Below are 21245 nucleotides of genomic sequence, written 5' to 3'. Positions count from 1 at the left end.
CTCTGCAGCACCTTATCTGAGTGTTTGTAAGGGAGGGATGACGGACGGAGGTCAGACCTTGAGGGACATCATCAGGTGACCCTTGGCATCTGCAGGTCAAGGCCGAGCCCCTCAGCCTGAAGATCCGGGTTTGGTGGGGGTGGGGGGAAGGGTACGCGGGGTGGGTGCGGGACAAAGAGCTCACCAGTCTGTGCTTGGTGTTGCTGTCGTAGGTGTAGCCGTCCTCATAGATGACCGCCTGCAGCCCCAGGGAGTGGGGGTTGCTCACTATTACCTGGGGTGGGGCGGGGCGGGGGTGGGGGGAGGGTTGGAACGGGAGGGGAGACGCCCACGCTGTACCGGCGCTGACAGGAGCGGATGGGCGCCGCTTGGGGGCGCAACCACCGGTGACCCCAGTGCCCCTTCGGACTGAAGACCCAGCTTGCTCCGCAAATACTACTGCAGGTTCCATCCCCAAATATGCCCCCCTTGTCATACACACCCCCTAACTGTGGCTCTGAGGCCCTCTGTGAGGACAGCCTGGGGCTGAAGTGCCGCAAGACCCAGACTGGTCCCTCGGGCGCGGAGAGGCTCGTCCTGTGCAGGGGCGGGGCTTGAGGGGTTCGGGGGAGAGAGCAGGGCGAGACCCGGCGGCCAGGACGGCTCCTCTCTCGGGCCCTGGTCCCAGCTGACTGGACGTCCCCTGGAGTCTTACGCTGGTCCACTCCCCTGTTTTCAGCTTGATTGCTTGCAGCCAAGGGTCCGGGTTTGGACACCTGGGTTTCAGGTCCAGGGATGCCCGCTTTTTCTCAGGCATGCCCTGTAGGCAGGAAAGCCAGTGCTGGCTGAGCTGGGCAGAAACGGCGTTTTTGGAAAGGGTCCGGGGCAGCTCCAAAGGGGGTTGGAGGACCGGCATAGCAGTACATAGAAAGGAGGCAGGGTGGACAGAGGGACAGCCACAGCCAGACACCTGGATGCTGGTGTCTGGAGGAAGAGGAGAAGTCTCTGGGGGCTTCATGAGCCACTGTCTCTCTGAGAGGATGCTAGGGAATTTCCAGAGCCTGGGAACTGTGGGCACGAGACATGAGGCCAAGGATGGCAGATGTTAAGAGACACTTGTCAAACAGATAAAGTGTCCTTACTAGTGGGACAGGTAACGTGCCTGGCCGGGGTATCATTAGGGCCGTCAACTCCAACTGGCTGTTCATGTCAATGGTGTACATTTTGTTTTCAAATTCTCCCTGCAGAAGTTCCACCTAGTTAGAAATAAATGTTTAAAAAGAAGGAAAGAAAAAAAAAAAAGAATCCATCAATCTTTGGATCAGTTAAATCAAGCCTCTGTTCCCCAAAATACAGAGCAGGTGGGGGGTCCCTAGGGATGGACCCTTTCAGCCTGGGCTGTCACTCAAGCCACTCCCCACTAGACCCTGCACCCCCAGAAGACCCTGGAGGTCTCCCTAGTCACAGCCCTTTTTCTCTCCAGAAGTAGCCTGCCCCGCTCCCCGCCTGACTTCTGCAGTAATCGCTTACTTGTGTTTCTTCCTAGAATGATTTTTATGTCTTTATTTATTTTAACTGGAGGATAATTACTTTACAATATTGTGATGGTTTTTGCCATACATCAGTATGTATCGGCCATAGGTATACATGTGTCCCCTCCATCCTGAACCTCCTTCCCACCTCCCTCCCCATTTCCTAGAATGATTGCCGAGTGCACATCCCCAGGGCTTCCCTAGGTGCTCAGTGGTAAAGAAGCCACCTGCTAATGCAGGAGACATGAGACTCGGGTTCGATCCCCAGGTTGGGAAGATCCCGTGGAGTACGTAGGGAATGGCAACCAGCTCCAGTATTCTTGCCTGGAGAATCCCAGGACCAGAAGAGCCTGGTGGGCTACAGTTTAGGTGGTCACAAAGAGCTGGACACCACAGCACAGCACAGTGCATTCCCAGATGATGTAACTTAGTTTTTCTGTTTGTAAACATTGTCCTTTTCAGTCTCTTTCAACCTAGTTTTCCCTCCCTTCCTTTCTTTTTCATTTCTTTCCTAGGCATCTTTAAAAAAGAAAAAAAAATGTATCTAGCAGCGCTGGGTGTTAGTTGTGGCACATGTGATCTTCGATCTCACTTGCTGCACAGGGGATCTTGAGTTGTAGCATGTGGGATCTAGTTCCCTGACCAGGGATTGAACCCAGAGCCCCTGCATTGGGAGGGTGGGGTCTTAGCCACAGGACCACCATGAAAGTCCCTCTATGCCACTGAACTGTAGACTTCCCATCGTCTGGATTTTCCCTGGTGAGGTTGAACACCCGTTCCTCCATGCTCTGCCTTTTCTGGCAGATTGGCAGCTGGAACCATCGGATGAGGGCAGAACTGAGATGGGAGAGCCAGTGGGTGATCCATCTTCTGTCGGTGGCACCTAACGGCCGACTGTCTCTCTTTTCCAACATTGAGCATCAGCGCAGGGCAATATTCTGTCATTTTGTTTTCATATATTCACCAAAATAATTTTATGAGGAGACCCACAGGGGAAAGCCCTGTGCTATTTGCTGACTCAGGAGAAGGTGTGGAGAAGGAGAGAAATTGCATCTTGTCTTTTTTTAACCTGGTTTTTGTGTTGGCTGCCTGGTGTCCTAGGAAGAGAACCAACAAGTCGCTTCTGGTTCCAGACCTGGGGTTGATAAGGGATGACACGGTTAACTGAAATGTTCTGTCCTGGCAACAGGACTCATCGCTGCCCATGTGCATCCTGGTCCCCTGGTGAGGGTAGTGGTGGTGAAGGTGGAGGTTCCTCCAACGCTCAGTGGCTGTCTCACCATCCAGACTCTGTTCTTTAAAAGTGAATCAATGACTTCCCTGGTGGTCCAGTGGTAAAGAATCCAGCTGCCAACTGCAGGGAACATGGGTTCTATCCCTGGTTCACGAAGATCCCACCTGCTGAGGGAGCAACTAAGACTGCGTGGCACAATTACCGAAGCCTGTGCTGCACAGCCCGGTGCTCAACAAGACAGGCAACTGCAGTGAGAAGAGAGCAACTAGAGAGTAGCCCCAGTAGCACCATCATAAAAGGATATTTTGGACAAAGTGTGCTTGACTAGGCTTCCCTGGTGGCTTCAGTGGTAAAGAATCTGCCTGCCCATGTAGGAAACATGGGTGTGATCCCTGATCCAGGAAGATCCCACCGGCCGCTGAGCAACTAAGCCTGTGCACCACAGTTATTAAGCCTGTGCTCTAAAGCCCGGAAGCTGCAACTGCTGAGCCCACGTGCTTCAGCTCCTGAACCCCAAGTGCCCTAGAGCCTGTGCTCTGCAACAAGAGAAGCCACAACAGTAAGCCTGAGCACTGCAGTCGGAGTGACATCCCCGCTCGCCGTAACTAGAGAAAAGCCCGAGCAGTTAAGAAGACCCAGCACAGTCAAAAATAAATAAATACTTTTTTTTAATGGCATTTTTTCCCCCTCATTCCACTGATTGCTGTGGATCCAAAGGCCCTTTGGAAATGGACGGTCTAGTATCTTTCTGGAAATTGACCTTCTCCCCACCCCAAGTCACCACCACGTACTTTGCAGATGCCAGCCTGGAGTTGAGGATCCACGAGAAGGGCTTGGATATTCAGGAGGCACTTCTGGAAATCAAAAGCTGGAAAGAGCATGTCAGGAAGCGGGGTCAGTATTTCCAGCATCCCCACGTCAGTGAACATCAGGACCGCCTCTTGGGACCAGATGTTTTGGTCTGCAAACTAAGAGAAGGGTAACTTCTGAGAGCAGCTCATTCTCATTCTTTTTTGAGGATTTAACTTTTTCCTTATGATTCATATTTACAGAACGTAGGCCAAAAACAAAATTCTAAGAAACCCCATGGTCTCTGCTGCAGTCCGTGAGGTCATAAAGAGTCAGACACGACTGAGCGACTAAGCAAGAAACCAAAAAGACCAAGCAAAGTCTTAGATACCCTTTGTTGAGAAACCGACTTTTCAGGTGTCAAATTAATTAAAATTCATGTTATATTATTGCTATTAAATGACTAACTGCTATTTTAATAACTAGAGCAATTTCTTTATAAAAAGGATCAGATGTTTGAGAACAAGACTGTTAGTCCTTAACAACTGAGTAACATCGGGATTTTACCCACTTTGATCAGAGAACTTGACTGGATTCCCAGGCTGCCATAATATAAATTATTCTCTCGAGTTAAAACTGCCAGTTCATTTTCATCTAGGGAAAGCCAGACAAGACAGAACAAAAATTGAAACAGGGGTTGTTTCCATGGACAGAAGTATAAACATATTAAATATTAAAGTTTAAAAAATTACCCCAAGTCCCATCATACAGACCAGGGGTCAGCAAGTTTCTTCTGTAAAGGACCAGATGGAAAGAATGCTCTGCTTTGCTGGTCATGTGATGTCTGTTACAAGTATTTGGCCCTGGGAAAGCAGCTTATGGACACTTTGTAAATGGATAGGCAGGACTATGTGCCAATAAAACTTTATTTAAAACCCATGGTGGGTCATGGGCCATGGTATGCTGACCCTTGACATAGGTACCACTGTTAGCATTTTAGTAAACATGCTTTTCAGTAGCTTTATATACTTAGGGATCACATTCTGGGACCCTTTAAGCTGCTTTGTATTTCTTTTTTTTTTATAGCACAAGTTGAGTATTTTTTACTCTATGTATTTATTCTTAATTGAAGTAGAGTTGAAATGTATTTTTATTTCCTTCCATACACATGAGTGTAGTTGACCCTTTGGCATTCTGTTACTTAGATGAATCATAACTTTATGTAACCAATGCTCCACTGATGAGCACAGGTTGTTTCTGATCTTTGGCAGATATAAAGTTCTGAGGAACACAAGATATTCTTTCTAGAACAGGTAATAATCGTGTTTTGTTTGTTTTGGCAAGGAGGGATCCGGTGGTGGGCGTGGGGTGGTGTGTGTCAAGAGTGAATAAGTCAGGTCTGAAGGGCTTCTAGAAAGCTACCCGGGGGTTGGGCACATACTGGCAGCAACGCTGTGGATGGTGATGTTGGCTTTGACAATGGAATTATACAAGATGCGTTGTCCTTCTCGCACCTGGACAGATTCAACCAGCTGACCTAGGAGACAACAGGGTAAATCCAGAGACCTGTGTGCTTGTTGGCAAGAGGGTCCCCTGCCGACCACACAGCCCCTTGATTCTTGACTCAAAGGAAAATGCAGCCACGAGATGCAACGCTGAAAAATATTGCATGGAAGACATTAGGTTTAAGAAAATGTGACCTCCCCACCCTGCCTAAATCTCGATATAAGAGCTCTTAGGGATGGACTGCATACCAGATGAACTTTAGGATGCCTCTTACTGTACAGGTAACATGTAATCAGGCAAAACTTTCTTTCTGGAGTGGGTGCCCCCTGCATGGCCAGGCCAGCCCTAGGCCCTTTTCTTGCATTAGAAGGAAACAGCGATATTCAGATGGCCTAACTGGTACTGGGGAGCATGCTGTGATCGAAGGTGCTCTGGCAGCCACAGCTGTGCCCAGAGGTCCTTGACAGCACCTTCTAGGGGGCTGCCTTTTGCTTCTTTCCTGGGACTCATGTGTCCTAGGCCTCAAAACAAGATCTGCAGTTCTTGGATGTGGCCCCTCTGCCCTCGGGGTCTGGTGACTTTCAGAACCTGCTTACAGGGCCTAAATGTCCTAGGTGGCAGAAAGTGGGGGTTGGGGGTTGCAATGAAGATGACAAGGTAAGAATCAGCTTGTCATGGTCCACTAAAGTCAAGGGAGAGGAAAAAACAGCCCCTTGCACTGGCCACGCCCCAAGCCTGGGCCTTGCTCACCTGAGTTTCGGGAAACTAGCAGGTTCTTCTCAGACCAAAAGATTAGGATGCCTCTCTGGCCTGGGGCGATGAGGATGTCAAGGGTCCTGTCATAGTCAAAGGGCAGCCCAAAGCTGCGGTCCAAGGGATGGTCAGAGTAGCTGAACATGGCCTGAAAGAAAAAGACTCAATCTTGAGCGAGAAAAGAAATCACCACGGGGACTTCCCCTGGCGGTCCAGTGGTTAAGACCCTGTGCCCACAGATTGTATCCAGAGCCTGATTCCTCGGCCACCATTACATTCTTAGGATTTCCAGAGTCTGGGAGGGTCTGTTATTCATGACGGGACCTGGCAGTGTGTGCAGGTGCTTGAGGGGACTCTGGATGGGGGGATGGCCCCACCGTGTGATTAGAGGGAGGGCCTCTTAGCTACCAGGTGGCAGCCCAGCCTCTGGGAACTTCCTGATCCCTGGGCCTCCCCCAGGTTTCAGAGTCACACACTTTGTTCAGGAATTTTGCAGCAGGGGTACCAACTGTACTTTAATCTTTGCCTGACTTAATAGTTTTTCTTCAACTGCACTTTGCATGAACTGATTCCTCTTCTTAGTCTTATCCTAAATGATACCTGTGAGGTCATGGTTTCCATGTCCCGATTTTCTGAACCCATGTGAAAATAATCATTAAAAAAAAGGGGTGACATGAGGCATGTAAATGGCCTTGGGTGCCACCAGTGACACAGGCACCATGTCTTATATTCCTACTAAAGTATTGCTGAGTGCATGGCTGAATGAGATAATGAAGGTGGGTGGTGGGCGTGTGGGTGGGTAGAAGGGTAGATGGATGAGTAAGTAGATGGATGGATGCGAGAGTGGATGGATGAATGGATGGGTGCATGGATGGATGGATAAGCAGGTTAACGGATGGTGGAGGGACAGATAAGTGTTTTGTTGGGTGAGTAGGTGGGGAGGTAGGTGGATGGATAAATAGATAAATGGAAGGATGAATGGATGGAAGAGTAGGTGGGCAGATAAGTGGATGGGTAGGGGGATGGATTAATAGGTAAATGGGAGAATGGGTAGAAAGGTGGATGGATGTGTAGATAGGTGGATGAGTAGGTGGATGGATACATGGATGGACAGGTGAATCAAAAGCTAGATGGATTTCAGATATGAAAATCTAAGTGTATGAGTTTTGACAAAAACCTGTTTTGGGGTAAAGGTCACCAAAGTGGTACTTCCCAGTCCAAATGGTACTTACCATCTGTTTGTCAACAAGAAGCAGCCCAACCTGTGACAGAGAGTGAAAGGAGAGGATCCCCCCGAAGGTCCCGACTAGCTCTGCCTGTGAGACAAACAGAATACTGCATGTAAACAAGATCATCAGTGTGCTTCCTTTATAACTTAACTCTAGGTTAGCTGGTAAGCTAAAAGGAAGGAAAGTCTTTTTTATTATGATTTTTAAAATTATGATCTGTTTCCCCTCTGCAGCATTGAGAGAATCAATTCTTAGGCAGATTGATAAGAAGTCCAGGGTCCTCAAGGAGGAGAAAGGGGTCTGGAAGGACAAACTTTTTTTCCCTCTACATTCCTTCAGTCCACAACCAGTGAAGTTGCTCAGTTGTGTCCAACTCTTTGCGATCCCATGGACTGTAGCCTACCAGGCTTCTCCATCCATAGAATTTTCCAGGCAAGACTACTGGAGTAGGTTGCCATTTTCTTCTCCAGGGGATCCTCCACCCAGGGGTCAAACCCAGGATTCCCCCATTGCAGGCAGATGCTTTACCATCTGAGCTAGTCTTAGTCAATTACACAATTCAGTTTCAACTCTGTACTAGGGATTGTACAACAATAATGTATCTGGCTGGAGGAAAGTTTCTCCTTCCTGAAAACCTTCGGACTAATCCTGATATCTTAGAATGTATACCATGGGAGTGGGTCTGGTAGGATCTTTCTATTGTTAAATTCTAATCTTGTTATCCTAAAATGTAAATTGTGGGAGTGGGTCTGGCAAAATTTTCACAAACTTGAGACATTCTTTTGATTCATTGTAATAACTAATTAAAAGGTATATAACTCCATTGCTAACACTAGCAAGGGGGTACTCTTTCTGCCCCCTTCTGATGTCTGTGTCAGAAGCTTTCTCTATCCCTTTTATACTTTAATAAAACTCTATTACACAAAAGCTCTGAGTGATCAAGCCTTGTCTCTGGCCCCAGATTGAATTCTTCTCTTCTGGAGGCCAAGAATCCCGGCGTCTTTCATGGCTCAGCAACCTTTCAGCATCCTGGGCAGAGCTTTGAATGAAGACAGCTTAGTGTGGGGTGCTTGAGGAAGTGGGGTGACCCAGACTCTGAGATGCCTGCCTAAATCCCTCACTCCTGCCTCAGTTCCTCTTTCCTGATCTTTGGCTGGGCAGCAAAGTGCCCATTGGCAGGCATGCTGGAGCATGAGGCCAGGACCCCAACCTATGGACAGTGGGACAAGTTGCCATGGCAACCCACCTGGCTCCCCCACCCCTCTCAGGACATCTTTCAGGTAAGAGAGAAAGACTGCCATCTTATTTAAGCCTCTGTTGCTTGGCTGTGTTTGGGTGTGTGTGGGGGGCAGTGGGCGGGGTGGTATTTCTATTACATACAGTGCTATGGACCAAATGGTGTCCTCCTCCAGTTCATAGGTTAAAACCCCAACCCCCTGTCTTAGTCTGTTCAGGCTGCTACAACAAAATATCAGAGACTAGGTGGCTTATAACAACAGAAAGGCTGGAAGTCCAAGATCAAGGGACCAGCATGGTCAAGTGAGGGCGTTTTCCTGGGTTGCAGACTTCTTGGTGTGTCCTCATATGCAGGAACGGGGTGAGCTGGCTTTCTGGGGCCTTTTTAAAAAATTTTTATATTTTGGCTGATCTGGGTCTTTCTTACAGCACACAGGCTTTCTCTAGTTGCAGAGCACTGGCTGTAGAGCTCAAAGGCTCAGTGGTTGCAGCATACAGGCTTAGTTGCCCCATGAAATGTGGGATCTTCGTTCCCCAGCCAAGGATTGAACCTGTGTTCCCTGCACTGGAAGGTAGATCCTTAACCACTGGACCACAGGGAAGCCCTTCTGGAGTCTTTCATAAGGGTACTAATTCCATCCATGAGGGCTCCACTCTCATGACCTAAGCACCTCCCAAAGGCTTCTAATACAGATCACATCAGGCATTAGGATTTCAGCCTATGAACTGGGGCGAAGGGAGGGTGGGACACAAACATTCACAGAACCTCCAAAATGATAGTATTTGGAGGTAGGGTCTTTGGGTAGTGATTAAATCTAGATGAGGTCAGGGTGGGATTAGTGCCCTGATGAAAAAAGACACCATGAAATTAAAAGATGCTTGCTCCTTGGAAGGAAAGCTACGACAAACCTAGACAGCACACTAAAAAGCAGAGACATCACTTTGCTGACAAAGGTCCATATAGTCAAAGCTGTGGTTTTTCCAGTAGTCATGTATAGATGTGAGAGTTGGACAGTAAAGAAGGCTGAGCACCAACAAATTGATGCTTTCGAACTGTGGTGCTGGAGAAGACTCCTGAGAGTCCCTTGGACGGCAAGGAGCCCATGTCTTCTACACTGCCAGGTGGATTCTTCACCACTGAGCCACCAGGGAAGCCCCTGTTTGTTCATTTTCTTACCACATTGAACATACATGTCTTTCCTGGGCGTACTTCTGAAATCTGTATCCTCGGGAGTTTGAGAAATAGATGTTGGCCTGAGATATCTGATCTCCATGCAAATAAGCAAAAACCGAGTTACTTATATCCTGGAAGAACACACACATAAAGCAGTTACTTTAAAAGGAGATAAAAGGTGGAATGGGGTGGCAGCTGGGGAGATGTTCTTTAAGTAGGTAGATAAATTCTGGAGGTCTAATGCACAGTATAGTGATCACAGACAACAATACTAGATGAGAAACTTCAAAGTTGCTAAGAAACCAGATCTTGGTTATTCCCATCATAAAAAAGAATGATAATTTCATGACATGATATGGTGGTAATCATACCGGAATATGTAAATGTAGCAAATCAACACATTGTATACCTTAAATTTACACAGGGTGGTATGTCAATTGCATCCCAATTTAAAAAGGCGGTGGGTGGAGAGAAAAAATAGGGGGAAAAAAAGGGACTTCCTGGGCAGTCCAGTGGTTAAGACACCGCTCTTCCACCACAGGGGGTGAGGGTTTGCTCCCTGGTTGGGGAACTAAGATCCTGCAAGTGACAAAAAGATGAGTTTTTTAAAAAAAATTAAAAGGGAGCGGGGAGATAGATGCCAATGATCACATTCCTGTGCATTTCTCCCAGAGAAATGGAAACTTGGTGTCCATACCAAAAAGCTACACGAACGTTTCTAGTGATTTTATTTATAAAAGCCAAAAAGTGGAAACAACCCAATTCCGGTACATCCACACCATGGAAAATTACTCAGCAGTGGAAAGGAACAGACTAGTGACATATATGCAACAAATGGGATGAGTCTCCTGAGAATTTTGCTGAGAAAAGCTAGTCTCCAAAGGTTTCATATTGTATGACCTCATTTATAGAACATTCTTGAAATGATACAATTAGAGAGATGGAGAACATTAGTGTTTGCCAGGGGCTAGGGCAGGGTAATGGCACCCCACTCCAGTTCTCTTGCCTGGAAAATCCCATGGATGGAGGAGCCTGGTAGGCTTCAGTCCATGGTGTCACTAAGAGTCAGACATGACTGAGTGACTTCACTTTCTCTTTTCACTTTCATGCATTGGAGAAGGAACTGGCAACCCATTCCAGTGTTCTTGCCTGGAGAATCCCAGGGACGGGGGAGCCTGGTGGGCTGCCGTCTATGGGGTCGCACAGAGTCGGACATGACTGAAGCGACTTAGCAGCAGGGCAGGGTAGGGAGGTATGGAGAGCTTTGGGGCCATGGAACAGTTCAATATTTTATTTTATTATTACTGTTATTGTTTTTACTTTTCGGCTGTGCCATGCAGCTTTCGGCACTTTAGTTTCCCAACCAGGAATTGAACCTGCGCCCCCTGCAGTGGAAGAACACAGTCTTGACCACTGGACCACCAGGGAAGCCCCCAGTTCAGTATTTTGATGGCAGTAGCAGTTCTCTGACTTGACACAGTTGTACCCATATCGATTTCCTGTTTGTATCACTGTAGTTAGTTATGTAAGATGTAACCACTTGGGGAAACCAGCTGAAGGATACATGGGACTCTGTATAATTTCTTCAACTTCTTGTACACCTATAATTATTTCAAAATAACACATTGAAAAAAAAAAGATGAATATATTCAGTGTGCCAGCCAGATGAGCCCCTCCCATCTCTCAGGTCCTCTTCTGAACCCAGTGAGATAACAGAGCCTGAGTCCATCACACTCCCAGCCCTCAAGGCTCACACTGTCCTTATTTCCATTCCTAATTATCTCTGCTCACAGCAGAGGAGAAAATGAGATAATGACACGTGGTACTCACCATGCAGAATGAATTTCCACCGTAACAACAGTTGTCACCAGACACATGTGAAACAGGGTGTTGTATGCCTGAAAGTAAAGGGAACTGAGATGTTCTCTGAGTTCCCTGAAGGTTCCGAGAGAGAAGGTTAGAGCGGGGCTTCCCACTCTCCCCACTGACATCTGCGGCCGGACTTCTCGGTTAGGCGGCTCCTGGACACTGTGGAATGTTTCGCAGCATCCTGCTTCTGTTGTTGTTCAGTTGCTAAGTTGTGTCCAGCTCTTTCTGACCCCATGGACTGCAGCACACCGGGCTCCTTTGTCTTCCACTGGAGTTTGCTGGAGTTTCCTCAAAGTCATGTCCATTGAGTCAGTGATGCTATCTAACCATCTCATCCTCTGCTGCCCCTTTCTCCTTTTGCCTTCAATCTCTCCCAGCATCAGGGTCTTTTCCAATGAGTCAACTCTTCACATCAGATGACCAGAGTATTGGAGATTCAGCTTCCTGCTTCTACTGACTTATTTAGCTTACTAAATCACTTATATAGTGACTTATTTGACCAGTGTCACTCTCCCTAGTCTTTTTTTTAAGATTTTTTTTTGATGTGGATCATTTTTTAAAGTCTTGATTGAATTTGTTACAATATTCTTCTGTTTTATGTTTTTTGGCCATGCAGCATGTAGGATCTTAGCTTTCCAACCAGGGATCAAATCCCCATCCCCTCTACTGGAAATTGAAGTCAACCACTGAACCACTAGGGAAGTCCCTTTCCTCCAGTCTAAACAACTAAATATGTCTCCTGACATTGCCAAGTGTCATCTGGGGGTAAGAGGTAAACTGTCCCCCAAAATAGCAGGAAGGGCACCTTTCTCTGAGCAAGGCATTCTTTGTTTCTGAAGGAGAAGCTTCAGTTCCAAAGGAAATACACATGTGGCCAAAAGCATATGAAAAGACGCTCAGCATCACCAGTCCTTAGGGAAATGCCAAGCAAAACCACAGTGAGACCCCCACCTCACTCCCATTAGGGCAGCTACCATGACAGAATCGGAAGACAAGTGTCGGTGACAAAGGCCAAGAACTTGGAACCCCTGTGCACTGCTGGTGGGAATGCAAAATGGTGTGGCCAGTGTGGAGGGTCCTCAAAAATGGGGAAATATGCGCCAGCAATTCCACTTCCAGGTACATACCTTCCTCCGAATTAAAAGCAGTATATACATGGTCAAACCAGCATTATTCACAATAACTAAAACATGGAAGCAGCTTGAGTGTTTGTTGACAGACAAATGGATTAAAAAAAAAATGGGCCTAAGGACTTCCCTGGTGGTCCAGTGGCTAAGACTCTGCATTCCCAATGCAGGGGGCCCAGGTTCGATCCCACATGTGGCAACTAAGACCTGGTGCAGCCAAATAAATAAATTAAAAAAAAAAAAAGAGTAGGCCAGCTGATGTCTTGGAGGCAGATGTGTGTTTGTGTTGAATGTGACCCTTCGATGAGATGAAGCCGCCTGGCTTCACTTGGGTTATACATTCTCTGTGGGCCATTTATGTTGTGTTTGCATGGCACCTCTGCCACCGGGCTTGAAACCTTCTAGCTGTCAATCACTAACCATCATCAATTAGTCACTTCCTGGAGGGACAGCCTGAAACACAGTGATGAGACACATAAGCCAGAGACCAGGGCAAGGTGTGGCTCTTCTCCTGTGCTTCTCTTTCCCTCCAGTGGGGAGCGGGGTGCTGTGATTGACTCTCCACCCAGAGCTTAGCAAGCTACCCCGCAGGCACTGTGGTGATGGACTGCGGGGCTCCGTCTTGTTGGAGGGAGCGGGGATCATAATCTTTCACCACCAGGAATACAAGCGGAGCAGAAGGATAACAGATTGCAAGATGGCAGTATACCACGCCAGTGGTTCTCCACTAAGGGAATTTCAACCCCCAGGAGACACTGGGTGATATCTGGGGACGTGCTTGTTGTCAGGACTCAGTTGGAGGGGGGGTCCTGGCGTCCAGTGGGTGGGGGCACAGTTGCTTCCCCCTACCCCACCCAGAGAATGCCGCATCTCTAGTGTCAGCAGGGCCGGGCCTGAGAAACCGAGTACTGACCCGTTTCTCACCAACGGGGGCACCTGTCCTCATTCCCTGGAAGGGACAGGCCATCCCTGTCTGTCCTTCCTCTTCTCTAGAAAGTACCATCTCCCTTTTATTCACTGGACCCTGTCTCCTTGCCTCCTCCACCAGGGTTCTCGCTTTCTCTGTCCTTAAAGCCTGGGCTTCTCCACTGTTTCCTGTCCTGAAGGTGACATTTGTGGGACTGTATATGCACCCCACTCAGGCATCTGGGACCCATCCTCTGCCTTCCCCGGTCCTCCCTGATCTCCTCACCATCACAACTCCTGCTGAATCCTCTTACTGTTCCAGTCAGTAAGAGCAGATTTTTGTGGCTTGTCACCACAATCCCCAATGGAAACACTCAGTCCCCAATCCATGGGATCGGGGCTTAGCCCAACTCTTACTGAATCACAAAGGATCACGTAGGGAATTCCCTGGCAGTCAAGTGGTTAGCACTGGCCACTTTCACTGCCTGGGGCTCAGTTCAATCCCTGCTCTGGTAACTAAGATCCCTCAAGCTGTGCAGCATGGCCAAAAAAAAAAGAAAAAAAGGACTGTGTAATGTCCAGGGACCGATGTCCAAGTAGCAGCATTGTCTGTAACTTCCGAAACTTTTCTTTGATGTTGGCCAAGTGCAAACAAAGTTTTTAAAAAATACAAAATATAGGGACTACCCTGGTGGTCCATGGTTAAGAATCTGCCTTTCAATGCAGAGGACGTGGTTTTGATCCCGGATTGGGGGACTAGATTCCACTTGCTGCAGAGCAACTAAGCCTGTGCACCATAACTACAGAGAAGCCTTATACACTGCAACTAAGATCCCAAGCTTGGCCACTGAGAGCCAATGCAGCTAAATAAATATTTTAAAAATTACAAAATATGCATACCTGTAGATGCAGTCCAGAAGTTGGCTTCATAATCATAAACATAGACTTTCTGATTCACTACTAACAGCAATACCGAACCAGCAAAATGTGCTGACGTCACTTCCGGTGTGCCAACCTAAGAATATGATATATACCATGATATCAGTATGTGCAGCTTTTCAAACATCGAATTCAGAAAGCACTACTTCTAAACAGGCATCCCAGGAACGTTTAGGTCAGCAAGAGTTGTTTGGGGTCCTAGATACTGGGAACTATGCATCCTGGGGATCAGCTGAGAATGGAACTGGGGGATTGGTATTAGTGTTGGGTGTCCCTGGGAGTACCCAAATTCACTCCATCTCCTCCCATATTAAAACCTTCTCTGCGGGGACTTCGCTGCCGGCCCATGATTAAGAATCTGCCTGCCAATGCAGCAGACCCAGGTTTGATTCCTCGTTGGGGAAGCTAAGATCTCACATGCCATGGGGCAACTAAGCCTGTGGGCCACAACTAGAGAACCTGCTTGCTGCAGCTAGAGAGAGGCCCACGTGCTGCAATGAAAGATCCCATCTGCTGCAAGCAAGACTCGATGTATTGTTCTATGTCTATATCTCCATTGCTGCCTTGTAAACAGGTTCATCAGTACTATCTTTCTAAATTCCATAAGCAGGCATTAATATACAATATTTGTCTTTCTCTTTCTGACTTACTTCACTTTGTATAATGGGGGTCTAGGTTTTTCCACCTCATTAGGACTGACTTGAATGTGTTCTTTTTTTTTTAATAGCCGAGTAATATTCCATTGTATATATGTACCACAATGGCAGTTCCTTTAAAAACTAGGAATAGAACTACCATAGGACCCAACAATCCCACTAGTGGGCATATACCCTGAGAAAAGCATAACTGAAAGAGACACATGCACCTCAATGTTCGTTGCAACACTTTTTACGATAGCTAGGACACGGAAGCATCCTAGATGTCCATTAACAGATGAATGGTTACAGAAATTATGGTACATAAATAAATATTTTTTAAAAGACCTTTTCTGAGGATAAAGCCTAATGCATCAATAATGAATGATAAATATAACTGATCAATGTGTCCCTTATCAGAAAAACTGGGACTTACCATGCAGCTCAGCCCGTAAAGAATCTGCCTGCAATGCAGGAGACTCTGGTTCATTTCTGGGTCAGGAAGATCTGCTGGAGAAGGGATAGGCTACCCACTCCAGTAATCTTGGACTTCCTTGGTGGCTCAGCTGGTAGAGACTTGGGTTCAATCCCTGGGTTGGGAAGATTCCCTGGAGAAGGGAACAGCTACCCACTCCAGTATTCTGGCCTGGAGAATTCCATGGACTGTATAGTCCATGGGGTCACAAAGAGTCAGACACGACTGAGCGACTTTCACTTAGCTATCAGAAAAACTGGTATTAATATTTTAACAGATGGTAGAACCTTCTGGAGTATAAGTGCCAACCATCAGATTTCTCAAGATAGTTACTGAGAGGGTACAGGTTTTTCTGTTTTGGTTGACAGTAATTTGGGGAGGTCCTAAAATCAGTGCATGTCATGTATCACAAAACCAATTATAAAGAGCTCTTGGAAGACATCAGATTCTATTTTAAGGGAAAAAAGAAGTATCTGTTTTGGTAGTAAGGGCAGAATAGAATCAACACTCCTTCCAGATTAGAAAGTACTCTCAATGCCTTTAAGTCCCCAAACTAACAAAACCAGAGTAGTATGCACACGGTGTTCCCAGCTATATCTAACCCTGTGTGTCTGCTCAGTCACTTCAGTTGTGCTGGACTCTCTGCAACCCCATGGACCAAAACCCGCCACGCTCCTCTTGTCTATGGGATTTCCCAGGCAAGAATACTAGGGTGGGGTGCCATTTTCTCCTTCAGCGGATCTTTTCCATCCAGGGATCGAACCTGTGTCTCTTGCATTAGCAGGCAGACTCTTTACCATTGTGTCACCAGGGATGCCCCTATATCTAACCCTAAGTATTTACTATTTCAAGCATCTCTCAGATGGTTCAACAACATAACTACCTGCATTGACGCAGGGATGGAAAACGGAATGAGACTACTCTCAAAGTTGTCCTTTGTGAGAAAAATTTGTCTTCTGAAATAAACAATAAAAGGTTTCAATTAGGAAAAATTCACCCAAGCAAAGGAAAAAAGACAATGTCAGGCATTTTTTAAAATGTTCCATTCAAATAAAATTCCTTTCTTAACAAGGAACCAGAGATTTATTTATCTATCTGTCTACCTACCATTATCTATCATTGTCTATTTAGCTATTGCTCATCTATTTATTTTTGCATGAGTAAACCTCTATAGCATGGCTACTTGACTTCTTGAAATAACATTAGTTGAAAAGTGTGACTGCATCAAAAATAAAATTATATGAAATGTACATTAAGTCCCGGCTTGTTTTGCTGAGGATGAACTTCAGGTTCGTCCTTTATTTCACTCTCATCCCACTAAAGTAAAGGCTTTCATGTCAGGAATGTGACAGAAAAAAAGAAACAGCATGTTCCCTTAGGCAGGTAACTTTTAAGAGGCCAAAGGCCATGCATGAACATGGTATATTGTTTCTTTACCCATATCTCTTTCTCTTGCACCCCTCTGGAAGAATTTTATGGTTTTAAACAGAGAGGAGTTACTGAGTTAATTCCTGTGTATTTTAAAGTTTCCGTTTCTACTGTGAATGGCACTGTTCATAACTGCCTTATATTAAGCCTCTGTGACAAGCTGTACTGTAATTATTTTAGTTATCTTTTCAACTCTTGCTCTCCAGTTGGACCCCAACTGTGGACTCCCTATAGGCTAGCATCTAGCAACAGAGGACTGAGCTGTCTTTTTTCTTAATGTTTGTGTAATCAAAGAACAAGGGTGAATGTAATAGTTTGATAAAAAGAAAGGAACGATATCTTACCCTAGATACAGGGCTAGGGTTTTCTTACAAGGATGCTTAATCAAGTGAGTTTTCCCAGATGAAAAATACAGGCGGTCCTAGAAAAAGAATCACAAAATTTTTATCCCTATCAATCCTAATAAACACCTGATGAAAACAGTTCCCTAGTGGGCAACATGGAACAGTTCCCTAGTGGGCAACTTCAAATTCAATAAAGACACTTAGCCCTCGTTCTGTCTGAAAGTGAAAGAAAGTGAAAATCGCTCAGTCCTGTGTTCTATCTACTTCATCTCAATTATTAATAGCTTTTTAGTGACATGGGAGAGGTTACTGCCTACTTCAAAAGGCAATAGTAAGGATTAGATAAAGTAATATTCTATGCCACCCACAACACTGACACCCAAGAAATACTAGGAAATACTCGTTCTGATCCAGCAATAAAAGTGAAGAATGAATGTTAACTATGGAGTCATCTGTGTGCATGGTCAGTTGCTTCAGTCATCTTTAGACTCTTTGCCACTACATGGACTGTGGCCCACCAGGCGCCTCTGTCCATGGGGATTCTCCAGGCAAGAATACAGGAGTAGGTTGCCATGCCCTCCTCCAGGAGACCTTCCCCACCCAGGGATCCAACCCGTGTCTCCTACATTACAGGCGGATTCTTTACCCACTTAGCCACCTGGGAAGCCCATGGAGCCACATAAGGTGTTAGTTGCTTAGTCGTGTCTGTTTGCAACTCATGGAATGTAGCCTGCCAAGCTCCTCTGTCCATGGAATTCTCCAGGGAAGAATACTGGAGTGGGTTGCCAGACACATACCCCTTTTATTTTCTCTTCGACAGGAAACACCTTTCCTGTCCTCAATGTGCGAATACTAGAGGTGAGACAAGAAAATACCTGTCAGTATTTACTCAGTATTCAGCATGACTCCTACCAGGTTTCCTCTGGGTTAATGGTGCAGTACCAGTTCTTGAAGCTTGTAGGATTATGGGAGCCCCTGGAGAATCTGATGAAACAGTGAGCCTTCCTCACCTGGAAAGAGACTTATTCATAGGCAAGAATGGAGACATAATTCCTCAGAGCTCATCACGGGTCATTTCCAGACTGACTCCAGATTAGGAATACTTACTCCTGGATTTTGAGGGGGTGGTTTCTGGCTAGGGGCATGGGAAGTTGTTGGTGGCTGGGAGAATGTTGGTCCAGTTTACAGCAGATAAAGTAAACTGGGACTTCCCTGGCGGTCCAGTGGTTAGAAGTCTGCCTGCCAGTGCAGAGGATGGGTTTGATCACTGGGTTGGGAAGATTCCACATGCCAGGGAGCAACTAAGCCCATGTACCACAGCTACTGAGCCCGTGCTCTGGAGTCTGTGCACATCAATGAAGAGTAGCTCCCACTCTCAGTAACGAGAGAAAACCCACTTGCAGCAACAAAGATCCAGCACAGCCAAAAATTAAATTAAAAAAAAAAAGATTCTGCCATCTACAGCAGGTTCTCAGTCTTGCATGTGAGTTAGAAGCACATGAAGGTCCTGATATTAGATTGCTGGGCTCCACTGCTGAGTCTCAGCAGATTCAAGGATCTGCTGTTCTAACAAATCCCCAGGTAATGCTGATGCTACTGTCTCAGGACTGCACTTTGAGAACCAGTGTGGGGAAATGGGAGGATTGGATGGTACCAATCTTTGCAGACTTTGAGACACATCCAGCTAGAAAGTCCTACTCCCCACTGCCCTATTAAGAGCAAGTGTGTCTTTTTAATTTTACTGCGTATGTTTTCACTTCTATAAAGTAAGGTTAAGGAATCACTCTGCTATGAAGTTTGTTGCAGTGATCAAATGGGAGTATGTACCAGAAATACACATTCTCTACTTCATCATTAAACAGGGCCCTCTGAATGTACAGCTTATTACTGGCAGGAGTTCCCCGAGGGTTGAAACTGGGCTTTAGCATCTGACCAGTGCCTGTGGCACCTCATGTATGATATTCGCTAATCTAACATTTACTGAAATGAAAACATTTTGAGCAAGGAGTGAATCAGAGAAACAGTCAATGCCCCATGGAGTTAATATCTTAGTGACAGCAACAAACAAGAAGAAATCAGTGTAACAGAAGTTAGTGATTTATAGAAGCAGCAGCTACAGGGGAGAAGTGCAGGGAAGTGAGGTCGCTCAGTCCTGTCTGACTTTTTTGCAACCCCATGGACTGTAGTTTACCAGGCTCCTCAGTTCATGGGATTTTCCAGGCAAGAATACTGGATTGGGTTGCCATTGCCTTCTCCAGGGGATCTTTATGACCCAGGGATCGAACCCAGGTCTCCCGCATTGTAGGCAGATGCTTTACCACCTGCGCCACCAGGGAAGTCTATAGGCGAGAGGGGGTCTTTAAATAAAGCAGTGTACTATTTAAGTCGGTATCTGAATGAAGAAGTCACGGAGAAAATCTGGAAGCAAAGCGTCCCAGGCAGAGGGAGAAGCAGGCGCCGAGTCTCCCCTGTTCCTCAAGGGACCGGTGGCTGGAAGCAGTGATTCAGAGGTGGGCAGGGGCGACATCAGTGGTTGTCACATCCCCAGAGGACCCTTGGTGATGCCTAGACACATTTGATTGACTGTCAAGTCTGGGGAACGAGGTACTATTGGCATTGAGTGGGTGGAGGCCAGGGACACTGCTTAACATCCTACAATGTACAAGACGGTCCCACCCCAGAGAGTGATCTGGACTTAGATGTCAGCAGCGCTGTTGAGGAACCCTGGGCCAGACCATGCGAGGAAATGAAAGCTGCACAAGGAAATTGGTTTTTATGTTGGGTGCCACAGGGAAGGGGAATTACAAGGTCAGATTCGTTTACAAACAACATCTTTGGCTGCCAGGCACAGCCCAGGGTAGTGGTGGCGGAGATGGCTTGAAGGCATCGGAATCAGGCTAAAGTCTTTAAGTGGCAATGGGAGGACTTGGTGATGGGCTGGAAGGCATGAGGTGGGAGAGAAAAGTGGGTATCAAGTAAACTGGGAATCCTCAATGAGCTTGGGGAGCGGAGCATCTTTCCTAGGTTGCGCCCAGAGATGAGTCTGCCCCATCCCCGACCCCTGGCAGTACCCCAGGCCCGGAAGGGCAGCCCCACCGGCACAGCGGCTGAGCTTTGACCAGCGGGCAGAACCGAAAGGTGGTCGCCACCACCAGCATTAACACCAGCATCTTGCTCCGGCGTCGCCTCCAATACGCAGACTCAACTGCCGCGGGGAGTCGTTTCACAGTCTGGGCATGCGCACCTTGCTCCCCAGGAAGCCCGAAGCCGACCTTCTCAACAAGCTCCTCCCCCAAATCTTGGGCATGCGCACACGGCCGCCCATAGGCAATCTACCTTTTCTGCACTCCCTAAGCGTCTCCCGGGAAACCCGAATCCATCAATCGCGACGCGTCCAGAGTCTGAGCATGCGCATATCACCCAAGTTCCTAAACCTGTTTGGACTGGGCTGCCCGACTCGTTCCCAAAGCTGCGCTTGCAGCCACGGTTTTCTCTTTTTAGGGGCCATCATTCGTGTCCACAGCCCTCCCCGCGATTCGAAGGAGCCTTGAACGCACTGGCTCAGGTCAGTTCAGTCGCTCAGTCGTGTCCGACTCTGCGAGTCGCCATGGACTGCAGCACGCCAGGCTTCCCTGTCCATCATCAACTCCCGGAGCTTGCCCAAACTCATGACCATCGAATCAGTGATGCCATCCAACCATCTCATCTTCTGTCGTCCCCTTCTCCTCCTGCCTTTCCCAGCATCAGGGTCTTTTTCAATGAGTCAGTTCTTCGCATCAGGTGGCCAAAGTATTCGAGCTTCAGCTTCAGCATCAGTCCTTCCAATGAATATTCAGGACTGACTTCCTTTAGGACTGACTGGTTTGATCTCCTTTGCAGTCCAAGGGACTCTCAAGAGTCTTCTCCAACACCACAGCTCAAACATGCTGGCTAAGAGATCGGAAAAGGTGGATGGGACGAGGTATCTTGAAAATTTCTAGCTCCGCGCCTTGTAGGCCCCGCCTCCACTCTTCCATGTCCCGCCCCCGCAGCCATCCGTTTCCGGCCACCCCTCCCGCGGGCACCCAGACACGCGCCGGTCGTCACGTGC

The 21245-nt window shown here is 47.1% G+C and overlaps 1 protein-coding gene across 1 annotated transcript in view; it reads right to left on the bottom strand.

The window, feature by feature from the left end:
• The window catches only part of CATSPERD (cation channel sperm associated auxiliary subunit delta), a 35480-nt gene extending 15079 nt beyond the window's left edge, over positions 1 to 20401 (bottom strand). Inside the window, exons 1-14 of the mRNA XM_040242057.1 lie at positions 20252 to 20401; positions 17953 to 18007; positions 17156 to 17232; positions 16267 to 16339; positions 14235 to 14349; positions 11263 to 11330; positions 9450 to 9563; positions 7026 to 7109; positions 5791 to 5941; positions 4976 to 5071; positions 4106 to 4188; positions 3537 to 3713; positions 1122 to 1235; positions 185 to 274 (exon numbers count right to left, since the gene is read on the bottom strand). Of these exons, the coding sequence (XP_040097991.1) occupies positions 185 to 274; positions 1122 to 1235; positions 3537 to 3713; positions 4106 to 4188; positions 4976 to 5071; positions 5791 to 5941; positions 7026 to 7109; positions 9450 to 9563; positions 11263 to 11330; positions 14235 to 14349; positions 16267 to 16339; positions 17156 to 17232; positions 17953 to 18007; positions 20252 to 20325 (1371 nt within the window). The 5' untranslated portion in view covers positions 20326 to 20401. The remainder of the gene's footprint in view (positions 1 to 184; positions 275 to 1121; positions 1236 to 3536; positions 3714 to 4105; positions 4189 to 4975; positions 5072 to 5790; positions 5942 to 7025; positions 7110 to 9449; positions 9564 to 11262; positions 11331 to 14234; positions 14350 to 16266; positions 16340 to 17155; positions 17233 to 17952; positions 18008 to 20251) is intronic.
• Between the last annotated feature and the right edge of the window lie 844 nt (positions 20402 to 21245).

The sequence above is a fragment of the Oryx dammah genome, unplaced genomic scaffold (genome assembly GCF_014754425.2).
Source record: "Oryx dammah isolate SB20612 unplaced genomic scaffold, SCBI_Odam_1.1 HiC_scaffold_5, whole genome shotgun sequence".
Classification (NCBI taxonomy): domain Eukaryota; kingdom Metazoa; phylum Chordata; class Mammalia; order Artiodactyla; family Bovidae; genus Oryx; species Oryx dammah.
This window is presented reverse-complemented; position numbering and strand designations above follow the sequence as displayed.